The following is a 13494-nucleotide window of genomic DNA, read 5'->3' on the forward strand; positions in this document are numbered from 1 at the left end:
GTCATTTTCATGTCTGAAGCCTACTTCTTTGTTCTAGCCTAAGATTGAGTTTCCTGCCTGAAATTACTTCTTTGTTCTAGCCTAATGTCAGATTCCTGCCTGAAGCTCATTCCCTTGTCCTTGGCCAATGTCAGATTCCTGCCAAGCAGCCCAGACTGGTAGTCTTATAAGCAGAAGAGAAAGGTCATGTGAGCACACAGGAGACAGCTCTCATCTATATGGTGTGTGTGGGGGGGGAGACCTTAAATGAAGCCCCCACTGTGAACTCCTTGAATATGGACTTCCCAGTCTCCAGAGGCTGGGGTAATCGGTTTCATTGTTTCAGCATTTCATTAAGGCAGTCTGAGGTAATCAAGACATGGCTAGAGATCAGTGAAGAGCCTCTTCAGTGGATGTTATAGTGCAGAGATGTTATGAGCTTCAGATTTAACCAGCACCAGTTGTGTTCCTGAGGAGACATGAACAAACACCTGACATGACAACAGACCAAAGCAATGGTCCCATCCTAACTGGATAAACAGGAGAGTTCACTGAGATTACTAAAGCAGGGGCCACCCCTACATGGGGATGAGTCACAAAAGCTGCACTGCTGAAGCTCCCTGCCAGACTTTCCAGCAGCTTCACCAGAGAGTCTCTTCTCCCCTGCATTTGCCAGAGCTCACAGAAGGTGGGATCTACAAGTCTTAGACAGCAGCTTCCTGAGCCTTGTAAGTTTTATTTACTTCCTGGACCTTCTAAGTTGCATTTACTTCAGAAATCTTAAGCACTTCCTTTCTCTCTCCAGTGCTCCAACTCATTAGGAGGAAATGATACTTGACAGCACCACAAAGAAGCTAAAATAAATTTAAGTAGTTCATTTTTTATTTATTAAATAAAAATCAAATCTAAAGAAGTCAAATGAATTATTTAAAATAAATAAAAGTTATTAACAGGAAATAAACCTTAACATTAATTGAATGAAATTAACAAATTTATTTTGGAGGTGTCTTTGTTAGGGTTTCTACTGCTGTGAACAGACACCATGACTGCAGCAACTATTATTAAAAAAAAAAAAAACATTTAATTGGGGCTGGCTTACAGTTTAGAGGTTTAGTCCATTATTATCATGGCAGGAAACATGGTGGCACACAGGCAGACATGGTACTGGAGAGATACCTGAGATCTGTAGACAGCATGAAGAACAAGAGAGTCATTAGACAGAAAGGTACATTTGCTGGATAATATTACCCACCAGGCATCAGAATATGTATGGTGTTGACAATATCTTAAGTATTTTAGGCACAGATTTGAATCCCAGGCCACCTGCCGAAATGTCCAGGTTCTTCCATCCAAACCACAAACAGATGAAGGACATGTATCTAGAAATGGAAATAGAGACAATTTATTAAGAAAAAGAAAGCTCTCCAAGAATGGGAGTAAGCTAGTGAGCTGAGAGAAAAGTCCAAAAAATGCTGGGCAACGCCTGCATCGGACGTTTAACTAGCGCCCATGTCTCTCTTTTGAATAGTGCAGACTCTTCTGAGCATGCTCAGTGTGTTGTGCGAAGCCAGGTCTGGAAGGGCTTGCCAGCTGGCTTATTTCATTTGTTGATGTAGCTTTCTTCAGTCTCCATCCTCTTGCCACGTGAGCAGTTTTAGAGTCTTTCTTAAGGAAGAGGGCAGGGCAGGAATCCTATACCACCAGGAAGGAACATAGACAGCAAGAAGTTAACAACTCCCTAAGGCCCAATCTCCTCTATGCTGATGAAGCCGAGACACCCAGGCAGAATCTGGCCGACATAGCAGCCCTAACAGCAAAACAAACACCCACGTTTTTGGCTTTTTAAAAAAAAAAAAAAAAACCAAAACACCGATTCTGGCAAGGGAGAAAGCACCAAAGACTGCTGCTATGGCAAAACTTTTAAGACTTTATTATTATAGTAGCGGTACATTTTACAGGAAGACCTAGCACAGTGTTACACGTAAAATCGTACCTCTAAGAGGTAAGCACTATTGATGTCTTCATGTGTTAGCTTAGTTTTTACAAAGCTGGGTCGAACCTTGGGGTAGGCTGCAGTATGAACACTCTTTGTGAGTAGCAAAAGTGGAGATTTGCTTATAGCTTTTGACAGAAGGTTTATGTTAACTCCTCACTCCTTTCTCATAAGCCCCTCAGGCAAAGGGGCTTGTGTCACTCTCTTATTTTCCCCACAAAAGCTGCCTGGCTCTGGCTGGTGAGGACCGTGGCCTTTTGTAAATCTCTTCCATTTTGGCCGAACTGTGACATTCCCTAAGCTACAATGATTTGGACTCTAGAAAGTAACTTGTCTCTCTAGATACAGCCTTCTCTATTCTGACCACCCCATGTTATGGCCACTGAGGAAAGGTGTTTTTTGATCACCTGACTTTCTTTAACTGAGTACTCATTGGTTACCCCTAGCAACAGAGGACTTTGGACCAAAAAGAAAAAAAAATCCCAAACAACCAAACAAAAAAACCCCTAAACGTTTCAAACTCCTTCACATCCTTCTCCTTACTGTAAAAAAAAAAAAAACCCCAACCCCCACTTAGTCACATGGGTTTGGTCTCTCCTCAGCGTCCCTGTCATGATGCTGTCTTCCTGTCTATGGTGTCGCCATCTCTCCTAATAAATCTCTTATAAAAAGAACGATCAGTTTCAGTCTCCCCCTTGGTCCCCAAATTTGAAGACTCTCAATTCTGTTTAACCTTCAGTGAAGGGGTAAAATTGCTAAGTCTCTGAGAGCCTCGCACAGAGGTTTCAGTGTAAGGCTACACTGTTGCACTGTAATGGTACGCCCATGGTACCTTTTGCTTCTGGAACCTTCCCACCCACGGAGACACCCCCCAGGACAGCCAGGGCTACACAGAGAAACCCTGTCTCAGAGAGAAAAAAAAAAACAGTAACCGCTCTCCTCTGTGTGGCACTATAGCACCCAAGGTGGCTTCAAATAGATTGCTCCTGAAGACTTCTTTCCATGGGTCCAGAAAATGTGGTCTTCAGTTGAGATCTGCAGTAGCAAGCACCCAGACATTCCTGTGTACAAGCCTTGGTTCCCTGGGAATTTCAGCATTACAGGTACTGGCACCTCTAGGGACTGAGAGTCAGAGTCTAATTGGAGAGTTGCATGTGCTAAGGGGAAACTGGGATGCCACCTACTGCTTGCCATGAAGAGGCAAGCAAAGTGGTTTTGCTCTACCACACACCGGTACATGATGGTTCTGCCTCACTAACACTGAGGACATGGGCTGAAACCTCTGAAGTCATGGGTCAAGACGGATCCTTCCTCCTTCCCTCCCCCTAAGTTGTTCCTCCCTGGGCTTTTCATAACCACAAAAAGCCGTCATGAACACAGCCTGGCAGAGTGGACTGGACCACAAAGCTCACCTCGCCCTACAGCTCCTCTTCTTCCACATCCTTGAATACCACATGGCTGACACCAGATACCACAGACTCTACCAGGAATGTCAGTGGTCAAGTAGGAGAATGCTGGACGAGAAGGCAATATTTACTCAAGGGTGGAGTTATAACTGAAAAACCTCTGCACCCAACCCCACAAAGCAGACAGGATCCACTTCCTCAAAATCAATCCTTCTCGCCATGAGCCAGAGCTAGGCTAGGCTGGGAGCCAGGTGGCGGGATTCAAATCTGTGCCTAAAATACTTAAGATATTGTCAACACCATACATATTCTGATGCCTGGTGGGTAATATTATCCAGCAAATGTACCTTTCTGTCCCACAAACACTCCCTACTCCGGGATACCACCTTCTATACAGTCTACAGGGTCACCTTTGCATTTCTCCATTGTACTTAGGGTAGATTTTGTTGAACTTGGGTTTGCTCTGTGATACCAGTGAGACAGGTGATTGAGTCAAAATCATTTCTCAGAAATGCTAGTCGCCAAAAATATGAGAAACAGAGACCCACAATGGAGCATTCTTTGTCATGGCTTGCACACCCGTAGTGAGCTAAGAAAGATAATCTGATAGAGATGGACATTTTCAGTGCTTTCAAGGCCTGTGGAAAAAACGCCAACGTGGAGGGAAGGTCATCATAAAGGGAACAGCTCCCCCATTCAAGCCAGGTCTCCAGAGCATCTCCAAAACAGAAAATCCACCATTCTTCACCCAGAAGAATGTCACAGCCCAGCAGAATCAGCTACAACCCAATACCATACAGCTGCCTTCGTTTGCATGGTGAAAATTGCATGATGGGAAATGGGCTCGCCCATCAGAACAGAACATCAACCAATCAGGACAGGCTTTGCTAATATGGCAGGAATCGCACTACTGAACATTGCTCCCACCGTGCCTCACCTTTGCAGCTTACTGCCACAGGCAAGCGGCTCTCCTGTTACTTCAAAGAATAAAGAATGAAAACGGTGTGTCGCACAACGGAACACATGAACAAAGAGAGTAGCTAGCTAGGCAATTATTTTTGTAAAAAGGGCGGCCAGTACCCAAACCCGGCTAGCAAGTACATTTGACCAAGACTTTCTTTTATCCCTGACATAGGTGGTGACTGTTTCTCATCCCATACATGAGAGATGGATTTCATTGTCTGACACTTTTGCCTAATCAGTGCAAAGGGGCAGAAAAAGATTCTGGAAATAAATCCTTGCCGAGCTAACTACCTTTGATAGAAAAAAAACAAAAACAAACAAACAAAAAACCGGTTTTCACTTCCCTGCGCCCTGCTCTCTGTGAATGTTCTAACTAAAGTGTTTTCTTTCTCCTCTGGTCTAAAGTGTGAATTCTTTCACCAACCAGCTAATATTCCTCAGCGCTGTTCAGTTCTGAGTTCAACCAATAAAAGCAACTCCTGTGCCTTCTTCATCTGACTCCACATTCCTATGATCTGGGGATTTCCACGGTGCCCAGGAAATAAGTTCTCAATAAATACTGACAAAGGAGACCAGAAAAAAAAAATCCTCTGCTCTTTCCCTGGCTTAGCTACTTAAGTGACAAAGGTCAAAGCCTCTGTGTTCTGTGCATTCCCTTGGAATGACCCTCTTGTTCTTTTCCACTTTCCCAGGGAGGTGCAACCCGTTTCCTGCCTCACACTGCCTAGGTGCTACTCTAGTGACTGTCCACTCCAGGAAAGCTAGTCTTCAGAGGCTCTCTGCCTGGAGACCTCGTGTGAGACCATTTTCTCCAAGACTGTCCATTCTTTTGCCTATGTCCACTCTCTGACCAGGTCAGTTCTTTCCGGGCCCCTCCCCAAGTCTCCAGGCCGTTATTTCTTGACTCCCTGTCTAATGTATGTCTCCGTTACTCGCTGGGCAACTGATTTGTATAAGAATCCCTTTAGAAGCAGTTCATCTTCCCCTGTAGAACTTGAGCTGTGCTCTGCTAAGTCACGCTCCTCACTTGACTCTCATCCGTGCCGGGATCCCTGCCTCATAGTTAACATTCCACACAGACTATCAGAAAGGAATTCTCTTGGGTCGGGGAGATAGCTCAGTTCATAAGAGGTCAACTCTCAGAGTTTGTGTTTAAAGAAAGAAAAAAAGATGAATAGTGCTGATATGTACTTGTAATCCACAAGTGCCTCAGAGGTAGCAATGTACAGTTCCCGGTGACTTGCCAGCCTAACTTAATCAGGGAGCCCCAGCTGCCATAAAGGACCCTGTGTCAGAAAGCAGGGTGAGGGCTGGAGGGTTGGCTCAGTGTTTAAGTGCACTTGCTGCTCTTGCCAAGGTTCTCGTCCCGGCACACAGACTGGCTCCCACACATCTATAACTCCAGGTCCAGGGAATCTGACACTCTCTTCTGGCCTGCACAGTCATCATGCGTGCTCATGGTGCACAGATAGACATATAGGCAAGCACTTTTACACATAAACCTTTACAAAAGAACTAGGCAGAGCGGTTTGGTCGTTCGTTGGAGGAGCATCTTCTCGTTCTGCTCGGCGATTGCAGCTCTTGTTTGAATGCTTACAGAGGCCTTCGGTGCAAGCAAGGGCCTCAGACTTCGGCTTTGGGTGAAAGAAAATGGCCGGAACCAAGCCGACCGCCAGGAAGTCCACTGATGGGAAAGCCCCCGGCAAACAGGGGGCCACCAAAGCGGCCTGGAAAAGCGCGCCCTCTACCGGTGGGGTGAAGAAGCCTCATCGCTACAGGCCTGGGACCATGGCTCTGAGAGAGATCCGTCGTTACCAGAAATCGACTGAGCTGCTCATCCGGAAGCTGCCATTCCAGAGGTTGGTGAGAGAGATCGACCAGGATTTCAAAACCGACTTGAGGTTTCAAAGTACAGCCATCGGTGCCCTCCAGGAGGCTAGCGAAGCATACCTGGTGGGGTTGTTTGAAGATACCAGTCTGTGTGCCCTCCACGCCAAGAGAGTCACCATCATGCCCAAAGACATCCAGTTGGCTCGCCGGATTGGGGAGGGGGGGAGCTTAAGTTGAGGCGAGTATTATGGCATTTTGTAGTAAATTCTGTAAAATACTTTGGTTTAATTTGTGACTTTTTTGTAAGAAATTCTTTATGATATGTTGCATTTGTACTTAAGTCATTCCATCTTTCACTCAGGATGAATGAGAAGAGTGACTGTTCACAGACCTCAGTGCTGTGAGCACTGTGGCTCAGGAGTGACAAGTTGCTAATATGCAGAAGGGATGGGTGATAGTTCTTGCTTCTCATGATGCATGTTTCTGTATGTTAATGACTTGTTGGGTAGCTCTTAAGGTACTAGCATTGATAAATGTGTACAGGGTCCTTTTGCAATAAAACTGGTTCTGACTTGAAAAAAAACTATTTTTCAAAAATCAAGATGGTGAGGGGAGGGTAACTCCTGGAGAGATGGCACAGTGGCTAAGACAGCTTGTCTCTCTTCCAAAGGACCCTGGTTGGGTTCTCAGCATCCATGTCATGCAGCTCACAACTGCCTGTAATTCCAGTTCCAGGGGACCTGATGCCTCTTACCTCTTTGACACCCACAGGCATATGCACATACCCAGACACAGATTCCCACACAAATGTAAAATAAATATTTCTTAATTTTAAAAAAAAAGGTGGAGAGGTACAAGGCAGCTTGGGAAGTAAAAGTGCTTCCTTTTCAAGCATGAGGACTTGAGTTCGAATCTCCAGACCTCACTTAAAAATCCAGAGTCATAGGTGTGCCTACGACCCTAACACACATTGTGTAGGAAAGGGTGGGAGGAGAGACAGAGAGAGAGAGACAGAGAGAGGCAGAGACGGGGGGAGAGAGAGAGAGAGAAGAGAGAGAGAAGAGAAAGAGAAGAGAGAGAGAAAGAGAGAACAGGAATCACTGGTGTTTAGTAGCCTAGTTCCAGGGTCAGTGAGAGATCCTGACTCAAGAAAATAAGACAGAGAAAGATGGAGCAGGACCCTGAATCTCCTTCTCTGGCCTCTGCTTGCAGGCTGGCACTTGTTCCTCTCATACACACACACACACACACACACACACACACACAGAGAGAGAGAGATGAAAAGGGAAATTCTAACTTTGTCCTTTCATCTTTTTCTAAAACTTTTGTAGCCGGACTTTGACTATGTGAGTTCTTCTTTCTTCCAGCCTTTCAACTCCCTAACACTAGATATGAGAGGGGAAAAAAAAGGATAGAGAGGAAAGTCAGGAGTTAGAAAGGGGGCGATGCTATCCTTAGACTACTTCCTGTTGATTGGGAGCACTGAGTCCCTTAAGGCAAGTTTGATCTTCATTGTCAGGATATCTGATTTCTTCTTGTTGTTTCTTCTTTTCACATAATAACTTAACAAACCATGACCAACAACAACCAAACCCAACAAGCCTCTCGGGGGCCCTAGCATTTATATACTCTCTGAAAAGTCTCCAGAATCCCAAACATCACACAAATTCGCTGAAAGCTGGCAAAATCATGCCACCTAGAGCCTCTAGAGCATGAGGCAAATCCTAGTCAGCTGCTGTTGACAGTCTGAAGCAGCCCCATATGCCACGCCTGGGATTAAAATGAAAATATATTCTTATAATATTTCTGTGGGGTGTTCTGTTTTGTTGTTTATGAAACCAAGACTCCAAAATTGTCGTTACAGGGTGTCGCCGGTCTCTTTGTTTGCCATATCAGAAAGAAGCATCTCAATAACAGGAGAGAGGCAGTAGGCTATGAGAAGACAGGCTGCAAAGCGCTCTTCCCTGCCACCCACGGCTGCATGACAGTTTAGCCACCTCACCCACTCAACTATAGCTTTGGGACTGGTTTTACCTGAAAAGCCACTCACTGGGGCTGAAACGTGCAAAAAGCTTTCTGGATTTAATGAAAATAAAGTGAAATTGTATTTCAACTTAGAATCTTTTTTTTAACTATAATCTCAAATACATACATACATACATACATACATACATACTCAAAATAGAGATCAATAGAGGAAGTTACCAGATATCAACTTCTGTCCTACAAACACACATATACATACACACACACACACATGCACACTCACAAATGCACACATGCAATACACAAGAATAATTTCTAATCTTTTACACAACACTGGCAAGACTAGATTTCCCAATTATCTGTTATATATTTATAAATAACTAGAGAAAGGCTCTTCCAAATAAAAAGAAATTCTAAAGATAATGCGTGTGGATTTTCCTGATTTTATCAATATATTCTGCAAACTGCATATTGAAATTGCACACTGTGTGTCGGCATTCCTTCTAGACTCCACCCAACAGTTACCTAGCAACAGCCAGGTAGCCCTGGCTTGCTATAAAAGGGCCTGTTCTGCCTCTCCCTCTCTCTCTTACCCTCTCTAACTCTCTGACCCACTTCTCTCCCTAACCCCTCTTTCCCTCTCTCCCCTTCCCCTCCTCCATCTCTCTCCACATGTTCCTGGCCCACCTCTTCTCTTTCATTCTGTCCTTCTTTGTCCCCTCTCTTTCTCTCCCTCTACTCCCTCCTCAACAACTCCTTCCCATGCCCTCAAATAAACTCTATTCTATATTATACCAGTTGTATGACTGGTACCTCGCAGGGGGTTGGGAGTAGAAGGGGATGCCTCCGCTTGGGCCAGCAGAGGTACCCCCTCCCACCTCACCATACCACACTCTATAAACTTGGCTTTTTACAAAGCTCTTGGCTTTTTTTTAAAAAACACAACACTGTGACTCACAAACATGTATAATAATTAATCAACAAATTATGTTCATGAAAAACTTGTAAAGTTTGAGATGAAAATCTTAACTATATTAGCTGAACATTACATACTGTATACATGTGTTGCCACATGGTGCTCTGTAAATGTGTACAGTTAAAATAATAATAACCAATCTTCATTAAATTCTACATTCTATCCAATTCACAAACCACAATTCTTTCAATGCAGACCCGGGAAGCGTGCTGAGCTGAGACCCTACAGAGGGAAACAGTGTTCTACAAACCCATTGTGTCCCTCACTGCTATCCAACCTTCCCATGACTCCTTGCAGGCTGCACCAGCAATTAACCAACTTCGTGTGCTGAAGCCCCCTTTGCAGTGGCCAGGACAATATCCCTGGCATATGCTTGTTCCCACGGTCAGAACAATGGTGCCGCTCCCTTTATTCCCGTTCCCCAACCCCTGGGTTTAAAGAATGCCCTTTGTGAGGCCTGTCTGAGACACAGAGGGCAGGATGCTCAGTGCCCTCACTCACAGCAGGATGCCTGAGGCATTTGCATATGGTGACTCCCCCCCTTAGACCCTACCAACAGAAGGGAAGCTTTCTTTTCAGGACTTGCTGTGGCTTTGATGCTTCAGAACACTTTACTTTTGTGAGAGGAACCAAAGGAAATTGTATACAGGGGACAGTTTTCCTACATGTGAGTTCCACCCAGTGGCTCTGGAGGGATGGAGCAGCCCATGAGCTCCAAAGCAGGAGCTAAGTCCCACCTCGCCACCCAGGGCTCTTCTCTTGTAGTTAAATGGGTTAAAGGCCTTTCCATAGATCCACCTTGACTTGAGCAACCAAGAGAGTGAGTCTGGGGTCTGTCACCCCAACCTGGGCTCTCCTTATCCACATAGTTGGAAAGCTTGCACTAGATAGCCTAGAGTCCCACATACATTCCCTGGAAAGCAAATTCCAGCAAGTTCTCCCCAGTGAAGAGCATGTGAATCACTCAAACTTTGGGCTTTCCCTGCCCAGGTGACTCACTCTATCTGAATGCCTCTTGCTCTCTCCTCTCCTTCACCCTCAGGGCGGTTTGCATAAGACTCATGGCTTACTTTCCAGTATCGCCTTCCACAATCCCATCAATGTAAATTTCTTCTCAATTTTAAGCCTCCTCTCCACCAAGCTCAAAATTCTTCAGCAATGCTCCTTTCAGACTAGCGATAAAATCAGCCCCCCCCCCGCAACCCCCCAGTGACTTCAGAATCTGCCGACACATCCTGCCTCCCCCTTCTCCAGCCATGCCAACTGGGCTGAAAAAAAAAAGTTGCTAGGTAGGTGTTGTGAGTTTTAACTGGGACAGACACGCCTCTGTGATGTTACGCAAAGCAGCCCAAGGAGCTTCCTTAATCTTTCAGAGACTTCAACACGGTAAAACTGGATCCTTTGCTTCAATACAGAAAAGAATTTTCAAAGGAAAGCCAGTATTAGTCAGAGTTCAGATTTATTCAATCTACAGAAAGAAAGGCATACGATAGATAGATAGATAGATAGATAGATAGATAGATAGATAGATAGATAGATAGACAGATGGCTATGCACACCCCAGAACATGAATCTGGGCTTCTCAAAAAAAAAAAAAAAAGCTTCAGTTTGTCAAAGCCATTTTTATCTTGGACTTTGAGCGCAGGTGTCAAGAGAAAGAGTTTTGGAAAAAGAAGACTTACCCAGTTGAGAGTGTGGGCTACTCCACTCCAGTGTATACAACTTTGGTGGTGCTCAAGGACATCTCACAGGACTGCTAAAATGTTTTCCTTTTCTTTCCCTTCTTTGATGAGTGAGATTATGGGGTAGCTGCAGAGGCCATTTGGATGGGCTTGCACTGAGAGAAGGTAAAACCGGGAGCTACGAGGGGTCGCCCAGGGATTTCAGGGAATGTCTTTTGCAGTAAACAGAGTTTCTTCTGAGATTGTTAGAATGACTGTAGGTTTATAGCCAGGAAAGGAGGGTCTTGAGCAAATTTCAAGTGCTGGAATTCTTTTTTTTAAAAAAATTGAAATCTATTATTATTGTGTATATGCATAGTGTGGGGGAGGTAGCACGTGTCACTGTGCTCACAGGAAATCAGAGGACAATATCATGGAGTTGGCTCTCTTCCCCACATTTTTATGGTGTTCCCAGGAATCAAGCTCAAGTCAGCAGGCTTGACAGTCAAGTGTCTTCACTCGCTGAGTTATCCTGCCAGCCCTAGCCATGTTAACAATCTTAACACTCAAGCTAGCAAGTGCCTTCAGCCAGGCTCCTGGGTGAGGGCCTTCTTTTTCTTTTCATGTCTGTGATGTCTCTGTTTTCCTAACCAGACCCACTGCTCATCTGCAAAGTTGCTCTGCAATGTGTGTTCTTCATCAAGAGGTCCAAGTGCTTGATTGACTTGTCTAACTTCATCCTGGTCCTCCATCTCCACTAGGAGAGATGTCAGTCATTCTCACGTTCCCCACCGTACCACTCACTCCCAAGCAAAAAACTTTAGCATGAGTCCCCCATGGTGGAGTCTGATAATGAACTTGGCTAGTGTGCCAAACAACATAAACTAGGGGTGGGGCTAACTTCAGATGGGCTTGCACTGAAAGACGGTAAAACCAGGAGCTATCAGGGGGTCACTAAGTGACCTGTTTGGGGTCCACTTTAGATGCAGAGTTTTCTTTCAGCCTATATTTCAAGCCAGCTTGGATTGGGCTTTCTTTAATTTCACTTTAAGTTAATTTAATTTCTTTGTTTATGAGTTTGTGTGTCCTTACCAGCAGAGGTCAGAAAACAGAATTTGATTCCCTGGAGTTAGAGTTACAGACAGTTGTGAGCCACGTGACAAAGATGCTGGGACCCAAACTCTGTCAGGAAGAACGTCAGGCACTTTTAATCACTGAGCCATCTCTTCTGCCCTAAATTGGGTTTTCTGATGGGATAGCAAACCTTATCGGATGCAGCAGGAATTAATATTATTCTCTTTGAAAGAACCGGCTTCACTTAGTACAAATGTCAAAATAATACAGGTTTGTATGGACTTAAGAGCCCAGTAAACAGCATGTAAAAGGGTTACTTGACTTTGACATGAAAGCTTGACTTTGACATGAAAATTTCCCTGCAGCCTCCTGGAGCCCCCATTTATGTGTGGTGGTTTGAATGAGAATAGCCCCATAGGCTCATATATTTGAATAAGTAGTCCCCTGAATTGGGGGAAAAAAAGGAAGGTAGGGAGGGAGGGAGGAAGGGAGGGAGGGAGGGAGGGAGGGAGGGAGAAAGGGAGAAAGGAAGAAAGGAAGGAGGGAAGGAAGGAAGGGAGGAAGGAAGAGGGAGGGAGGGAGGGAGGGAGAGAGAGAGAGAGAGAGAGAGAGAGAAGAAAGGACATAACTGGTCCTAGGTATGGTAGAGGAGAAATTTGATTATAGATAAAAGGGAGAGCATAGCCAGAGGCAGGGACATCTGTGAGAGTCCAGAATGAACAGGACCCTGAACTGTGTGAGGAGAGCAAGGATGGGAAGGGAGAAGGGAGAGAGGGGAACCAGGGGCAACAGCCAAGAGGGTAAAGATATGAAAAGAAGCAGGCAACCAAAATGTCTGGATTATATAGGGAAGAGCCTCTGGGGGAAGGGCAGCCCAGCCACTGGGATGGAGAGTTGGGGTAGAGGGTGGTATGTCAGCCATACCCAGTAACAGGTAAGGACTAGGAACTGAGGGATGCTGGGAGGACCTTGAAGCCAGGTCCACTTTGATATGTTAAGTAGACACCTTAAGCCATTTGTCCCAGGATTTGAGGCTTAACAGTCCCCAGTTGGTGGAACTGTTGGGGAAGGATTGGGGTGTGGCTGTGTTGGAGGTGTGTCACTCAGGGAAGGTTTTGAGGCGTCAAAATACTCTAGCCATTCCCAGTCTTTCTGTCTCTCTCTATGTCTCTCTGTGTCTCTGTCTCTCTGTATATCTCTCTGTCTCTTCTGTCTCTCTTTCTGACTGTCTCTGTCTCTGTCTCTGTCTTTCTTTCTCTCTCTGTCTCTCTCTCTCTCCCTCCCTCTTATGGTTGTCTTAAGATGTGAGCTCTCAGATACTTCTCCAGTGCACATGCCTGCTCTCTGTCATGACAATCATGGACTCTAACCCTCTGAATGTGTAAATCGCAAATTAAACAATTTCATTTACAAGTGCTTTGGTCATATGTTGCATCCCATGTGGCTTGGATTCCAGGATCCTGAGTAGGGGGAACAGCAGCAAAAGAATTAAAAACAAAAAAAAAGAACATATGGACAGACACACAGATACACATATAGTGAAACGGGAATCAGGTGGGTTTCTCTGATGCTATCCTGCAACCTGCAACCTCATCAGGTTTGTCATGTACAGCACAGTGGAAGGGA

At 45.1% G+C, this 13494-nt stretch overlaps 1 protein-coding gene across 1 annotated transcript; it reads left to right on the forward strand.

The window, feature by feature from the left end:
* Positions 1 to 5991: 5991 nt before the first annotated feature.
* LOC114617517 (histone H3.3-like) lies at positions 5992 to 6408 on the forward strand. Its single transcript, XM_028763097.1, has one exon. The coding sequence runs from the start codon at positions 5992 to 5994 to the stop codon at positions 6406 to 6408; it is 417 nt and encodes a 138-aa protein (XP_028618930.1).
* Positions 6409 to 13494: the final 7086 nt, after the last annotated feature.

This window comes from Grammomys surdaster, unplaced genomic scaffold, assembly GCF_004785775.1.
Source record: "Grammomys surdaster isolate TR1022 unplaced genomic scaffold, NIH_TR_1.0 137, whole genome shotgun sequence".
Taxonomy (NCBI): Eukaryota; Metazoa; Chordata; class Mammalia; order Rodentia; family Muridae; genus Grammomys; species Grammomys surdaster.